Source organism: Papio anubis, chromosome 8, assembly GCF_008728515.1.
Source record: "Papio anubis isolate 15944 chromosome 8, Panubis1.0, whole genome shotgun sequence".
NCBI classification, from domain to species: domain Eukaryota; kingdom Metazoa; phylum Chordata; class Mammalia; order Primates; family Cercopithecidae; genus Papio; species Papio anubis.
The window spans coordinates 95,032,523-95,047,087 of NC_044983.1; the positions used below are offsets into that span (position 1 = coordinate 95,032,523).

The following is a 14,565-nucleotide window of genomic DNA, read 5'->3' on the forward strand; positions in this document are numbered from 1 at the left end:
TCCCCTTCTCCAGTTTATCTCAAAAATCTTCTGTCTGTCTTATTGTTCCAGGTCCAAAATTTCTTCCCAAGAATTTGTGTCTCATTCAATTGGTTTTTCTGGAAATCATGGCCTGACTGCATGTCTTAGCCCCATTTCTCTGATTGCCAAATGTTTGTCTATAATGAGGACTAGGTCCAACCCTAGAACACTATCTCTAATCATAGCCTTCCTTTGAATGGTTCTCGGCTGATTAATGGTTTGGCTTGTGGGAGGAACTAGGAAGACAACATAATTGAACTAGAGATTCCTTTAAAATTGGGTACAGTCGTGAGTGTCATGCCCCTATGGGAATATCACTGTGGTCATTTATGATTCTTAGCAAAACAGGCAAAGTTTGGAAAAGCAAATTGTAAAAGCTTTGGCATAATACATAGGTTGGAAAGCTGCTTGTAATCATCTGGAAAATCATTTTTTTCCATTCTTGCAGTTGCTCTGACCAAAAAAAACTCAAATCATTCCTGACTCCTGTCTTTCTCTCATAATACTAAACATCCAGTCTATCAGCAAATATGGTGTGTATGTGTGGGTTTTATATATACATATATGTATTTTATTGGCTGACTTCCCCCTAGAATGTAAACTTCATGAAGATAAAAGCTTTGTTTTTTCTATATCCCTAGCTAGTGCCTAGAACATAGTAGATGCTCAATAACAATTTGATGAATCAATGAATGAATGATGTGAAATTAAATTTTATTTCACATTTTGCATATTAATTTTGACATTAGCTCTATCTTCAAGAAACTTGGGAAATATTTTATCCCAATAAATTATTCTAGCTAAAGCCCAATAGCACAATACTATTTGGTAACATTATTAACCAAATGATATTATCTTAATATAAGAAAAAATAGAAACTTTATTTCTTAACTAGTTAGAGAAATGTCAGAAAGTTTTAAAATCTAAGAACACTCTTTAATGGTGCTAATTTGGTAATACCATTGTGAATGTGGTCTTCTAAAATTTAGCCTTAAAAGACATCCTAATAAGATCAGCTAGTAATCATACAGCAGGTATGATTAAAATTTACTTTTTAATTCATAGTTTTTAAAGAAAGTTTTCTTAGGAGCTTGCAGACTGGATTACTACTTTAATGTTTGAAAAGATGATGCTTGGTATATGAGAGGAAGAATGTCTTCTTTCTAACTTTTAAACTTTATTCAAGCAGTTCCATATGACCAAAATTATCCAAGCTTAATGCATAGATTAGATTACCTTCATTAGTATACAGAAAGTTGCTTTCTTAGAACAGCAAGAATGACTTGTAACATATCGGCATATTAAAATTTACTGGTGCTATGGGGCTAGCTGACCAGAGATATTGTTAGGAATTTTTACCTGATTTAGAGAATACTTCGAATTTCCAAGGATTGAAGGAAGAGGTTGTGATCAAAGCATTTGTGTGGAAGGTCATTTTGGTGTAGTGATTATTTTTATGGAGTAGCAGAGAAGAACAAAATATTTGTAATGGAAAAGAAGAATTGGCTGCAGGGCATAAACAAATATTTCTCTCTAACATCTTAGCCATTGCATTTCAAGTCTGTTACATCATTACTTTTTAAGGTATTGATAACATATGACAGATAATCAATATATGGCTTTAGTTCCATTTGAATATGATCTATATGAAGTAAAGGATGGCTAATACAAGTTTGCAAATGCATTCTGTTGGGTCTTGATGGATTTCCATAAAATTAGTTAGGTAGTAGAGAATATTGAGACTTAAAGAGAATCTAGCATTAATTGCACCAGGTTTTTTTAATCAATTAGAACAAGTAATGAAAATCAGGTCAAATATTTCTATCTGGCAATGAAAACCAGCTACTGGATGAAGTTAATTAAGGATATGCTTGGCCATTTTCATCACTTTTCAACTAGTGCTGGATATTGGGGGTAAATTAGTTTTAAAAGCATGTCTTTTTCTTGCTTCATTTCCATAAGTCCTACATAATTTCTTTAAACGGATATATATGATTTAGGGGATAAAGTAACCAAATAAGGATTTATATGTATTTTATTGATAGAAATTTCTCCAAGTTCAACTATAGTTTTCTTATCAGAAAATTACATTCATAGTTGCAAGGCAGAGGCCCACTGGAATAGTTAATAAGCACAGTCTACTTCTATATTGCTGCAGAAACTAAATGCAAACTTTTCTGTGACTTACGTGTAGGCTCGGTAAACTTTCATCTGCTTTAGGGTCAGGACTGATTCAATCTTAAAGCAAGTTTATGAGAGTGGCTGATGTGATACAGTTGTTTCTGGTAAAATCAGACTAGCTCCAAAGAGCCAATCTAAGTCAGTCTCTGAGTCAAATTCTATGAAAAACAGACTCCAACTCAGACACAATTGTAAACCCTAATATAATGAGGACTTGCAGCTGATTTAATCCTATTGAAAATCTTTAAGCAGCTATGGGACAAAATGGTTTCCACATTGACATCAGTGGAATGAACCTTGGATTTCATCAGTCTGAAGAGTAGTTACCCCGTACACACAGTAGCCACTTTGTAAGAATTAACATCATGGCCATTTCAAAGCAGGTTGTTGTTTCTTATGTAGAGGCATCTGTTTTGATTAAGGTCCAAGTTGCCGGAATGTGTCAGGTGTGTGTGTGTGTGTGTGTGTGTGTGTGTGTGTGTGTGTGTGTGTGTGTTTTAACTGAATTCATTACAAAACTTAAACTTAGAGCCTAGTATAAATCAATTAGATCCAGTCTCAAACAAAAATGACCAACCTATTCCTATTCACTATATATGTGAGCAACATAGAGAAAGAAAGGAACAGACAATGAGAACTGTTTTTGAGTTAAACTGTATGCACAGTTTTGCCTGGAACTAATTTTTTTTTTTTCATGAACTTAGAAGCCCCTGAAAATAAGCTTATGCTGTGAAATCATATATGTATAAAGGGACAAACAGACACAAAAGTCTAAAGGTCAACACTGCAGATAAAATCTCAATAGGTAGGATTTGAATTTACCTATGTGCCCATGTGAGTAGGTGGATACATATACCTTTTTTTTTTTTTTTTAGTTTATCATATTGAAATAGGCACTGATAATGATCTAGGTGTTATAGTCAGTTTAGCACTAATATTAGTTCCTTTTCATAATTTACAACTTAATTTAGAACAATAGACCAAACACAGACTGTAGTAAAACACAACCTTGACTGAACTATCTGCATGCTGCTTTTATTGCAGTTAGCACTTAGCAGGCAGTAGTGGCCTCATTCTATTACTTCAAAGAGCCGGAAAAGTAACTTCATGAAAGGGAAAACTTGAAACTATAGTACTCTTTACCATTCTGTCTGTTAAGCAGTGATGGGTATCATTAGTTCTGCTCTTTTGCATAATTACTGCAGTATTCTGAAAACCTTTTTTGCCATTCAACTGGGAACAATTATATTATTTGGGATCTTGTATAGCATTTAGTTTTAGAGAAATAAAAGATAAAAAGCCCTTGTTCTCTAGCTCTGGTATCTGTAGTAAGCTAGTGCATACAGTGCTTGTTCAAGTTTTGTGTTTTTTTTTTTCATTAAAAATAACATTAATTGGTGACACTAAAGGAGACATTTCATACTGAAGTCAATTCTTTTTGATGTGTTTTTGTTTAATGTGCTTGCTAAGATAAATTTCATCTAGCACATCACTGAGTTGAGATGGTAATTCATTAATAAAATGATAAAGGTTTATGAACCATAATATGGACATCATTGAAATTTTGAGACTTAAAAATATATTCTTATTGTTGTCTAGATTAAATTAATACAATTTTCTATTTATATAAAGCTTCCAGTGTAGATTATCTCTATGTTAAAAGCATGCAACAGCCTCTCCCAAACACCCCACCCTACCTCATCCCACAAACTTCTGAAACATAGAGCTAGAAGTATGTTTGCAAATGTTTACACAATGAGGCACATAACTTTTTCAAGTTTGTAAAAATTCTCCTTTGTAATTTCAGTATGTGAAACTATTAAAATACTATAACTTTTTTTACTGTATTTGTTAGATAAGATGTTAACTTTTTTGAAAATACTACTACATTTTAGCAGGGGCAGTAAAATTAGGATAAAGATCACAGTTATATTTAGATGTGATTGTCACTTTGATGCTGTGGTTTTACACTTGACTTTTTATAATTTATAAGATATGAAATATAATCTCATAATTGGCAAAATATATTTTGATCAAGGAAAAAGTATGACTGTTGCCTGTTGGAAATATTACTTCAGCATGGCTGTTATATAGGAAGTTAGAAGAAATTTTGGATATGCATATATTTGGTACATAGTAAGTTTTCTTACAAAGACAAAAAGATTAAAAGACATAATTTTAATTAAAATCCTGGAATAGATGCTGAATTTCCTTTTCTTGTTAGCCATCAAAACAAAAATTGTATTTGTTTTGGTCCTTAATAATTCTGAAAACATTGGTTTCCACAGGTTTTTCTTTAAAATTTTAAGCATCCATTTCTTTGCAACATTTTTATTAATGAGCTGACATTTGAATATGTTCATAAAAATGTTGATATGGCTGAACAAGAAGTTTCAATCAGCTTGTTTTCCCCAAAATGCTACTGAAGAACATCTAATTAATATAACCTGAAATTAGTTTAATGCATTCCTTGACATTGTCGCATTATTCAAATGTGGTTTTATTTACTACTCCTGAGACACTATGGCTCTTAACCAAACCCCAGAGTGAGCTAGTAAACTTACCTATCTTAATACATTGAAAAGAGGAATTAGCTACAGTTCGTTAGCTACCAGTACAGCTTTCAGCACCTTCTCCATGGTGGCTAGTATCTGTTCCATATACAGCTGTGAAAGGATGGGAAAATGCGCTGAAATGATCTAAGAAGTAAACTATCAACTTGACATGTTTTCCTAGCTATTGAAAACTGTCTCATATTGAAACCCATTGATAGAAAAACTGTGGAATTCCTCCAATTTAAGTACCATCTGGTTGTACTCAAGGCTCTAAAGCTGTTATCTCTGCATAAAATTTCAGAGTCCTATACTTTTTTCTTCACCAAACTATCCATTTTTAAGCCACAAATATTTTTCCAGCTCTCTCAGATTTTATCTAAAAGTATATTTTAACAGCATTTAAATAGTTCTTAAACAATAACAATTTATCTTGATAAATGGCATGCTGTATTTTTTCATTTTATTTTAATTAGCCATTGTGGAACTAAATTCCCTTTTGTTTTAGTCCTTTGAATATTGTTTAATTATCATTATCATGCCAGATATCTTAAAGGTTATTTTACCAATACAGTTCCATTTAACATAACCCATATGGAATCAATATCCCAGTTTCCTAAAGTGAATGCTTGGAAAATCTTACATTCATATGTTAAGAGTACACATCCTTTCCTCATTAGTTGGAAAGTACAGGGATTTTGGCACAGGTTCTGTGTGGAAGCATTGTGCAGCTTTTATATGGATTTTGTTTTTAGCCTTTGATGACACTGTTTAGAATAGGAAGTATCTAATAAGTAAAGCATTTTGTCTCAAGTGCTGCCAGTGTGTTTAATATATGCCTGGAGGTCTGAAACATTATCTTCTTCAATACAGTAATATGCATTTAATTCTCTGAAAGCAGAAGGTCGAACTTTTGAAAGGGACGCAAAGTACATTTTCAAACAGAATAATTCAAAACATATGGAACAGAGGACCAGAGTAATGTACAGTTGGTTTTTATGGTTTAATCATGATCATGTTAATGCACACCAGTAGCTAATTAAAGAAAACTTTTATTGTTCATCTTAAATAAGTTAGGTAAAGAGTGGGAGAGCTGATGTAACAGCACTGCCCAGAGATACATGTTTCTGCTGCACCAACAGCAAGCAGATACTGCTATTTTTGACAACTTAAATTATTAGTCCCCTCGGACAATAATAAAGCAAAAGTTACTTTCAGAGTTATTACATTGTGAACTCTTCGTTTTCCACAAAGGAATAGTAAATTGATGCCCAAGTTTAGGGCCCAGCACACATAATTAATTAAAAACTTTTCTCAGTAGTGGGCCAGATACCCTTCAATGTAATAAATCTGCAGTGGACTGGTGACAAACCAGTGGATTTTTAAATATGTCTCAAAATCATCAGCTTGTTTATTTCAGTGCTACAGATAGTTTAGAGGCTTAAAAAAATTGAGGAAATCCTGGCTTTTAACTCAGTTTTAGGAATCTGGTTTTCTAGTACTGGGTAAGTTGTACTTTTTCCTTTCCTTCCAATGGAAGTCAGAGTCTTTCATCTCTAGGTCATTGGTTCAAATTCCATTCTGCTCAGTAGTGATTAGAATTAGTTACCATCTGACTTCTGTTCAGTAACCTTTGTGACCTGAACTGATAGCTGCCATCCTGCCACTGCTGGTTATTTATATCTTAAGATCACACCACTTGACATTTGCTGGAGACTAATGTGGCAGTCTCAGCACGTAATATAGGCTGGATGCTAAATTTCTTTACCTTTCTCTACAGGTGGTTTGCCATTTTATGTTAACACCTATGGGAACACTTAATCCACTTTAAAGAGGGAGAGAGTTGATTTTAAGTATAAATCTGTAAATCAGAAGTAAAAAATGCTATATGCATAGAAACTATAGTTTCATGTAGTTAATTGTGTTTAACTTTCTTGATTCAGAGAATGAAAATAGCTTATAAAACTTGAGTTCTTGATTGGAGTTTGCCATTGGAACTCAACCTAAAGGATTTTTTAGTTATACTGTATTTAGGTATTTAGTTTGTAATGCCTCAAAATGTGCTTGATTTCGCATTTGACTACTTAAGTACTTGATTTCATTACTTTTCACATGTTATTTGAGAATTCCTAGTTGGTAATAGATTTGGAGGTCTATTTGAAATTTTCATAATAAGGATAACTAACATTAAACTGCTATTTTGATAACAATTATCTTTATTTTTATCTTACTGAAGTTTTAAATATGTTCATTCATTTATTCAGTCAGCACACAATTATTAAGTTTTATTATGTGATAAGCACTAAAGTATGTTCTAGGAATACTAACATGATGTTTCCTCTTACCCAAATCCTACTAGCTGTCTGACCTTGGAACTATTGATCAATCTCTATAAACCTCAATTTTCTCAGCTGTAAAATGGGGATAATAGTACTCCTCCTCAAATAATTATAATGTTAGCTTATATAATGTGCTAACAGTGTCTGGCAAATAATAAATGAACTCAACGGTATTTTATTTTTCTTCAATTGCTCACAATCCCTGAGACAGAATATAGTGTGAAAAGTACTATAATATTAGTTTGTCATAAAAGCATAGAAGTGGGAAAGACTAGCACCACCTGGAAGCGTTGCTGAAGTCTTCACAAAGAAGATAAATTTTTTAACTTACCCTTTTTAGAGTGCCTACTGTGTTTGTTCAATATGTTAATTAATTTTATGCTGCAGCAACCCTATGAGTTAGATATTAATGTCCCAATGTGAGGACAAAGACAGAAGAGATAGAGAGGATTCTTTGAAGTATGATGAGCCCACGAGGTAGAGAATGCAGATCAGGAAAGACACTATGAATAAATATGTCTTGGAAAGACCTTGAGGAGTATAGTATTGAGAATTCTCCATCTGCGTTTATTTATATCGTAACAATCATGTAACTCTAGTCTGCTGGGCAATTTTTTCATTTAATGTTGTATCAAAGATAAACATATCCAACATTCATGGATTCTCTTCATTGTGCTAGGCACTGTCCTGCTCCTTAGTGATATATAGAAGCGGAATTGTATACTACATTCCCTCTAACAGTTATTCACCTGGTAAAAGAGACAAACACGTAACAGCTGCTCATTATTGGGTATTTACTGTAAGGCAGGCACTGTGCTGTTAATTCAGTCATCGTAGTAACTCTGAGGTAGGAGTTATTATCCTCATTTTACAAATGATATTATATAGCCTTAGAGAGATTTGTAATTTGTTCAGAGTCATACAGTTAGAGAGTGTTGGACTTGATCCCACATCTGTGTGACTTCAAAGCCTATATATTGTCTTAATGCTGTCTGATACCGTTACCATGAAACATTTTAGTAAAATATACCATATAATAGAAGTATAAGTGAACTACTAAGATCACCAAGAAGGAAAAGAGTGAAAGAACAGTTCTCGGACAAATGTCATTTATCGTGATGGATAACTAAATGTTCACCAGCTACAGCAAGCTCAGAGGGGCGCTCCAGGAAGGGAAAGAGCACAGTATAAACTGCATGGTTTGAAAGAATATGGTGTCTTCAAAGGACAGAAACAAGTCCTTTTTTAATGAGGATTACCTCACTTTCTTGGATTATTTATCAGTTCTTATATATATAAGTTATTGCATATATATTATTTCTTATATATAAATATATATTTTTTTACCAATCAAATTAAGAAGTTTTTAAAATAATAAGCAGCTTTGGGAGGCTGAGACAGGAGGATTGCTTGAGGCCAGGAGTTTGGACCAAGTTGGGCTACACTATGAGACCTCATTTCTACAAAAAATGTAAAAATAAGCCAGGAATGGTGGTGCATGCCTGTAATCCTAGCTCCTCAGAAATGGGAGGATTGCTTGAGCCACCACTGAGGGGTTGTAGGTTTCAGTGAGCTATGATCACGCCACTGCATTCCAGCCTGGGCAACAGAACAAGATTCTGTCTTTAAAAATAGTAATAATAATAATAAGCAATACCCAGTTACCCAGTACTTTGGGAGACATTTTTTTATTGCTGATAGTAATGTAACTGAGTGCAGCCTTTTTGGATAGGTGTTGGACAATAGTAACTTTTAACTTTTTCAAACCATTGCCTAATAATTCCTTTTTTTTTTTTTTTTTTTTGAGATGGAGTCTCGCTCTGTCGCTTAGGCTGGAGTGCTGTGGTGGGATCTCGGCTCACTGCATGCTCCGCCTCCTGGATTCACACCATTCTTCTGCCTTAGCCTCCCAAGTAGCTGGGATTACAGGCGCCCGCCACCACGCCTGGCTACTTTTTTGTATTTTTAGTAGAGACGGAGTTTCACCATGTTAGCCAGGATGGTCTCGATCTCCTGACCTCGTGATCCGCCTGCCTCGGCCTCCCAACGTGCTGGGATTACAGGTGTGAGCCACTGCACCCAGCCTCCACTTTAAAAAAAATTTTTTTTTTTTGGTTTTGTCTTTGAAATAGGGTCTCACTCTGTCACCCAAGCTGGAGTGCCATGGCATGATCACAGTTCACTGCAACCTCCACCTCCCAGGCTCAAGCCATCAGCTTCCTAAGTAGCTGGGACCATAGGGGCACACCATCAGGCCTAGCTAATTCTTCATATGTTTTTGTAGCGATAGGGTTTTATCATGTTGCCCAGGCTGGTCTTGAACCCCTGGACTCAAGCAGTCTTCCCACATCAGCCTCCGAAAGTGCTAGGATTACAAGTGTGAATAACTGTATCTGACCTAATAATTTCACTTCTAGGAGCCTGTCTGTCCTGAGAAAATATTACTAGGTGTTTGTCAGCACTAATTGAAAGCTTGAATATACAGTTATATGTGAATGGTAGAACAAATTGTTCCTAACACTAAATGAAGTATTATGTAGCTTTTAAAAATTGTATTTGGCCGGGCGCGGTGGCTCAAGCCTGTAATCCCAGCACTTTGGGAGGCCGAGACGGGCGGATCACGAGGTCAGGAGATCGAGACCATCCTGGCTAACACAGTGAAACCCCGTCTCTACTAAAAAATACAAAAACTTAGCCGGGCGAGGTGGCGGGCGCCTGTAGTCCCAGCTACTCGGGAGGCTGAGGCAGGAGAATGGCGTAAACCCGGGAGGCGGAGCTTGCAGTGAGCTGAGATCCGGCCACTGCACTCCAGCCTGGGTGACAGAGCGAGACTCCGCCTCAAAAAAAAAAAAATAAATAAATAAATAAATAAATAAAAATTGTATTTATGAAGAGTACATTAGCATGTCAAAATTTGAGTTATCAGTTTGTCCCTATGGTATCATTATAACCACAAAGGGATACAGGTGAGGGGAACCTGTGCATAGGTAGGTAAAAAAGACTGAAAGGAAGAGCCATGAAATATTACTATTGGTTATGTTTGGAGATAAGATGGGGTGAGGTAGTTTTTTTATTCTTACGGATTTTTTTATGGTTACCTTAATAATTCTGTTGAAAAAGCAAGTAAAATATCTAGGTGCAGAATAGCAAGTTGCAGACTGATGGTCAGGCAGTCTAAGAAAGAGGAACTGATGGTCTTGGAGCCAAGTGATTATAACTGCTGCTGCCACCAAGTTGCTCTTTGTTCTCTACTTAGGGACTCATTGGTGGAAAATTTTGAGAACTAGTAGCCTTTATTGCACAAAGGAAAAATCTACCCTCAAGGGTTTTAATTACTTACTGACTTGATTTTACTTTATCACTTATATTTGTCCTTGTTTTAAGTCCTATTGTAGTAGGAGAAAATAAACATCTTTTGAAATGGCATGCATTTATTTTAGTGTACTTTTCTTTGTCCTTCATAATTTAGGACTACTGATTTTTCCCTTTCTTACTGTCTAAAAACCTATAAATCAGTTTTATAAGAAAGGTAAGGAATATAGTAGAAACTACTTCTACATAAAATATAATTTCAACCACCAGTAATCATGATTTTGGAGACAGTTTATTATATTGCTTGGGAAATCACTATAAAAATATGTATTAAAATAATTCTTTAAAGAGACATTTTAAAAGATATATGCTATTCTGTAGTAATCCAAAGAAAGAAGATCTGACATTCAAAAATGTATTTTAATGATGGAAATGAACATTAGATGCTTTTTCTCAAGTAGTTCCTTGGCATTTTAAGGTGATTTTGGGGGTCTGGTGTAGGAAATGGGAACCTATTCTGTTTTTCTGATTACTGTTTTAAGTTATACTAGACTCATTTTTAAAATTTTCTTTTTGACAACATGTTTATATAACATTTTTTATATGACAATTGGCATGTAACTAGTTTGAAATGTTTTATTACTTTTTTCTTACAGATCTCTAAACAAGAACAGAAAAAAGTGGATACATTTGATGGAGGCATGGCTGAAACCTCATCTCGGTACAGTGGTGCTCAGGATAGTGGAATTGGCAGTGACAGTGTTAAAATCAGAATAGTGCAAATAGAGCAGCACAGTGGTGCCAGCCAGCATCGCATTGCCCGTCCCTCACGCCAGTCATCAATTGTAAAAAATCTAAATTTTATTCCCTTTGACATATTTATTACTGCAAGTAGAATCTCACTAATGACCTATTCCTGTACGGCCTTATCCAAATCGAAATCACAAGAACAGAAGGATAATGAAAAAACAGACAAGAGTTCATTAAATCTCCCAGAAGTTGATTCAGATGTTGCTAAGCCCAACCAGGCATGTATTTCCACAGTGACAGCAGAAGATCTCTTAAGGAGCAGCATTTCTTTTCCTTCAGGGAAAAAAATAGGGGTCCTCTCTCTTGAAAGTATTCATGCATCCACAAGGTCATCTGCTAGACAAGCACTTGGTATAACTATTGTTCGGCAGCCTGGTCGAAGAGGAACTGGTGACTTACAGCTAGAACCTTTTCTGTACTTTATTGTGTCCCAGCCTTCCTTGCTTCTGAGTTGTCACCACAGAAAGCAGCGAGTGGAAGTATCCATTTTTGATGCTGTGCTTAAAGGGGTGGCCTCTGATTACAAATGTACAGGTAAGAACCTTCAAACTTACTGAAGTGCTAATAATTACTATCTAATAAATTGTACTCCCATAGTTTCCAGATTGATTAAACAGAAACAGCTGACAGACAAAACGTCTTTTCTCTACAGAATATGTAAAGTTCATGTTCCACAGCTGAATCCTGTTTAAATATTTGAAATGTATTGAGGTTTAGCCTTAGTATTCTTACTATGCCTCTGAATATCATTTTTTTTTCCGGGAACTGAATGAAACAGGGATTCTCTTGACTATAGAGATGCTTAACGATTTCCAGTGTTTGGAAAGCATAGCTCGGTTTCATATTAATGGCCCATAGGTATACTTTCCATGTTAATGCTTCTATTCAGATTAAAAAAGAAAAGCCTTAGAAGATGAAGTTTGTTTTTGGTATTCTTTTGATGCAATAGCGTCATATTAAATGTAATTGAGAAGGTTTATTAATAAAGATTATTTAAAGATTTTTGTACATCTACAGAAAGTATATTGATGTTGGCTAATTCGCTCTTGCTGCCCAACCCATCCCTTCCTTATTCTAATTATAATAATTATATGAAATTTCCGAAGCTTTTTGCCTGTTGAGACTAGGAAAGTGAGCAGGGTTCAGATGTAAGACATACAAGCTATTAAGTAACAAGGGCCAGTGGAGTCAAGCAAGGTGACAATATACCTTTTCCCTCAGTTAATGTAGATTTGGAGATTTGGCCAAAAAAAAAAAACTGGAGAGAGTAACTGGGTCACCTAAGATTCAGTATTCAAAGAGGCCCTCTAGCAAGCTCAGGTATAGTTCAGGCATTTTATTGCTTTCAGCTGGTCCCATCCAATAGGTGGAAGCCAGCAGTGAGGCATTTGGACAATGAATCTAATCTGGAATTCAGGTTTGTTCGTTCTTGCCATTAAGAAGGACTGTTTTGCATGGCAGGATCCCGGAAGGTAGATGGCAGGTGTGGGAATCAGGATTCAACCTGAGGAAATAGCATCAAAGGAGCTCTAGGCCAGGGTTTAGTGCAAGTCCCCTGCTTTAAGAAAGGGGTAACTAGCCAGTTGCTGAGGAGTAACCCCTGGGCTGCTTGCTGTCCCTCTCTCCTGTGCAGCTCATAATGGGTCAAAAGAGCTGATTGTTAGACTCAAGAACTTTGCAAGACAGTTGTTAAACCACTAGTAGCTTAAATTGGCCATGGTGAAAGTATTTATGCCACAGATGCTTGCAAATTCAATCATATCAGCTCTCCTACTCCAAGAGCCATTTGTTAAACCCTTACCGGCAACAACTGCCTCTCTTTCTCAAACATGTTCTCATTTACTGGATGTCTTTGATATAAAAGATACTTCAGCAGCACTGAAAATGTGGGAGATGCTGGTATAGTGGGACATGTTATGTGATTCAAGAACTCATGCCTGTATACCTGATACCTGCTTGCAAGTCTGCTTGGCATTAGCCAAAATTTAAGTGCAGGATTAGGAGATGAATTCTTAATTCTCAGCCCTTCATTAAGTTCACTCAGCTACAGTCGCTCTATAGGTGGGTGACCTGTGCTAAAAATATTGGGGGAGGCAGAGGAAAGTAGGAGGGGGAAAGGGGCTGAGAGGAACAGCTATGACCTCTTCCTAAATTTGTAGATATGCAGAGATCACAGAAGCCTCATTTTGCTTACTTCCAGCCCAACCTAAGGATACTCTGTATGTAACCTCAACCTTTGAAACTGTTAAACTGAGGCAAGCCAGGGTCCACAGTAATAGAAAAGAACTGCCAGTGATGGACTTGTTTCCACTTTCCGAAATTGTAAGAGCAGACTGGCTTAAATCTGTTTTATTGATATACTCCCAAATCATGTGTTTATACAGTTTCATCTAAGTCTGTATTCAGCAAAGTTATAAGAGCTCATACCAAAGATAGACTTTTGGATTATAATCAATTCCTAGGTTAAAATAATACAGCACTTCTTGCTTAAAGGGGGGAAAAAACCTTGTATGTAAACTGACATGGAACCTAATCTTGGTACATGAAGCTAGAGTGGTGGTCATGGGCCAGATTTAATATAGGGGTTGGGGGTAAATGTAGGAGGAAGAAGACTCACATACCTTCTAAGGAGCATTTTCTGCATAATATTCTCATGGATGCCTTTCCCTACACAGAATGCATCTACTTGGACATTTATATTATCTCAATAGGATGACTCTTGGTTAGTAATAATCAAAAGTTATCAATATGCATGATAATATTTCTTAAAAGTGAACTTAGTGATCTAGGGAAATTTTTTTCAGAAGACCCAAAAGGAGGCAAGTAATTAAAATACAATGGCTAAAAATAAAATTCAGCTAGCATTTATTGAGTGATTACCCTGTGCCAGGCATTGTACTAACTGCTTTAATGCGTTATCTTATTTCATCCTACTGACAACTCTATGGGAAATGTTCTATTCTTAGAGATTAGGAAACTAAGCCTTAGAGAAGTTAAGTAACTTCCCCAAGGACACAGACCTAGCAGTAAACAGAGCTACAATTCAAAGCTAAGAAGTGTTGGACTCCTGAGTCTAGACTCTCAACCTCTATGGGTCCCCTGAAAAGAAGGATGTGAATTGGAGGTTCTTGCAGTCAGCCTGTATTGTCCCACTTACCATGCAAATGATTCCTCTCTTAAGTTTTAACTGGTGAATTTGTATGTTAACTGGGTCCATGCTGTGATTACACAGTACTCAGGTATGGAAAACCTGGGTTCCAATTCTGTCACTTATATGTATACCTATATCATTACGCACTTATGAAAATGAAAAGAGATAATTCATGAATAATTCTAAAGTACTTAGCATT

The 14,565-nt window shown here is 35.7% G+C and overlaps 1 protein-coding gene across 1 annotated transcript in view; it reads left to right on the plus strand.

Annotated features, from left to right (window-relative positions):
• Window positions 1–14,565, plus strand: part of VPS13B (vacuolar protein sorting 13 homolog B) — an 876,795-nt gene that overhangs the window by 632,025 nt on the left and 230,205 nt on the right. The window contains exon 33 of the mRNA XM_031669315.1: window positions 11,008–11,749. Within this exon, the coding sequence (XP_031525175.1) occupies window positions 11,008–11,749 (742 nt within the window). The remainder of the gene's footprint in view (window positions 1–11,007; window positions 11,750–14,565) is intronic.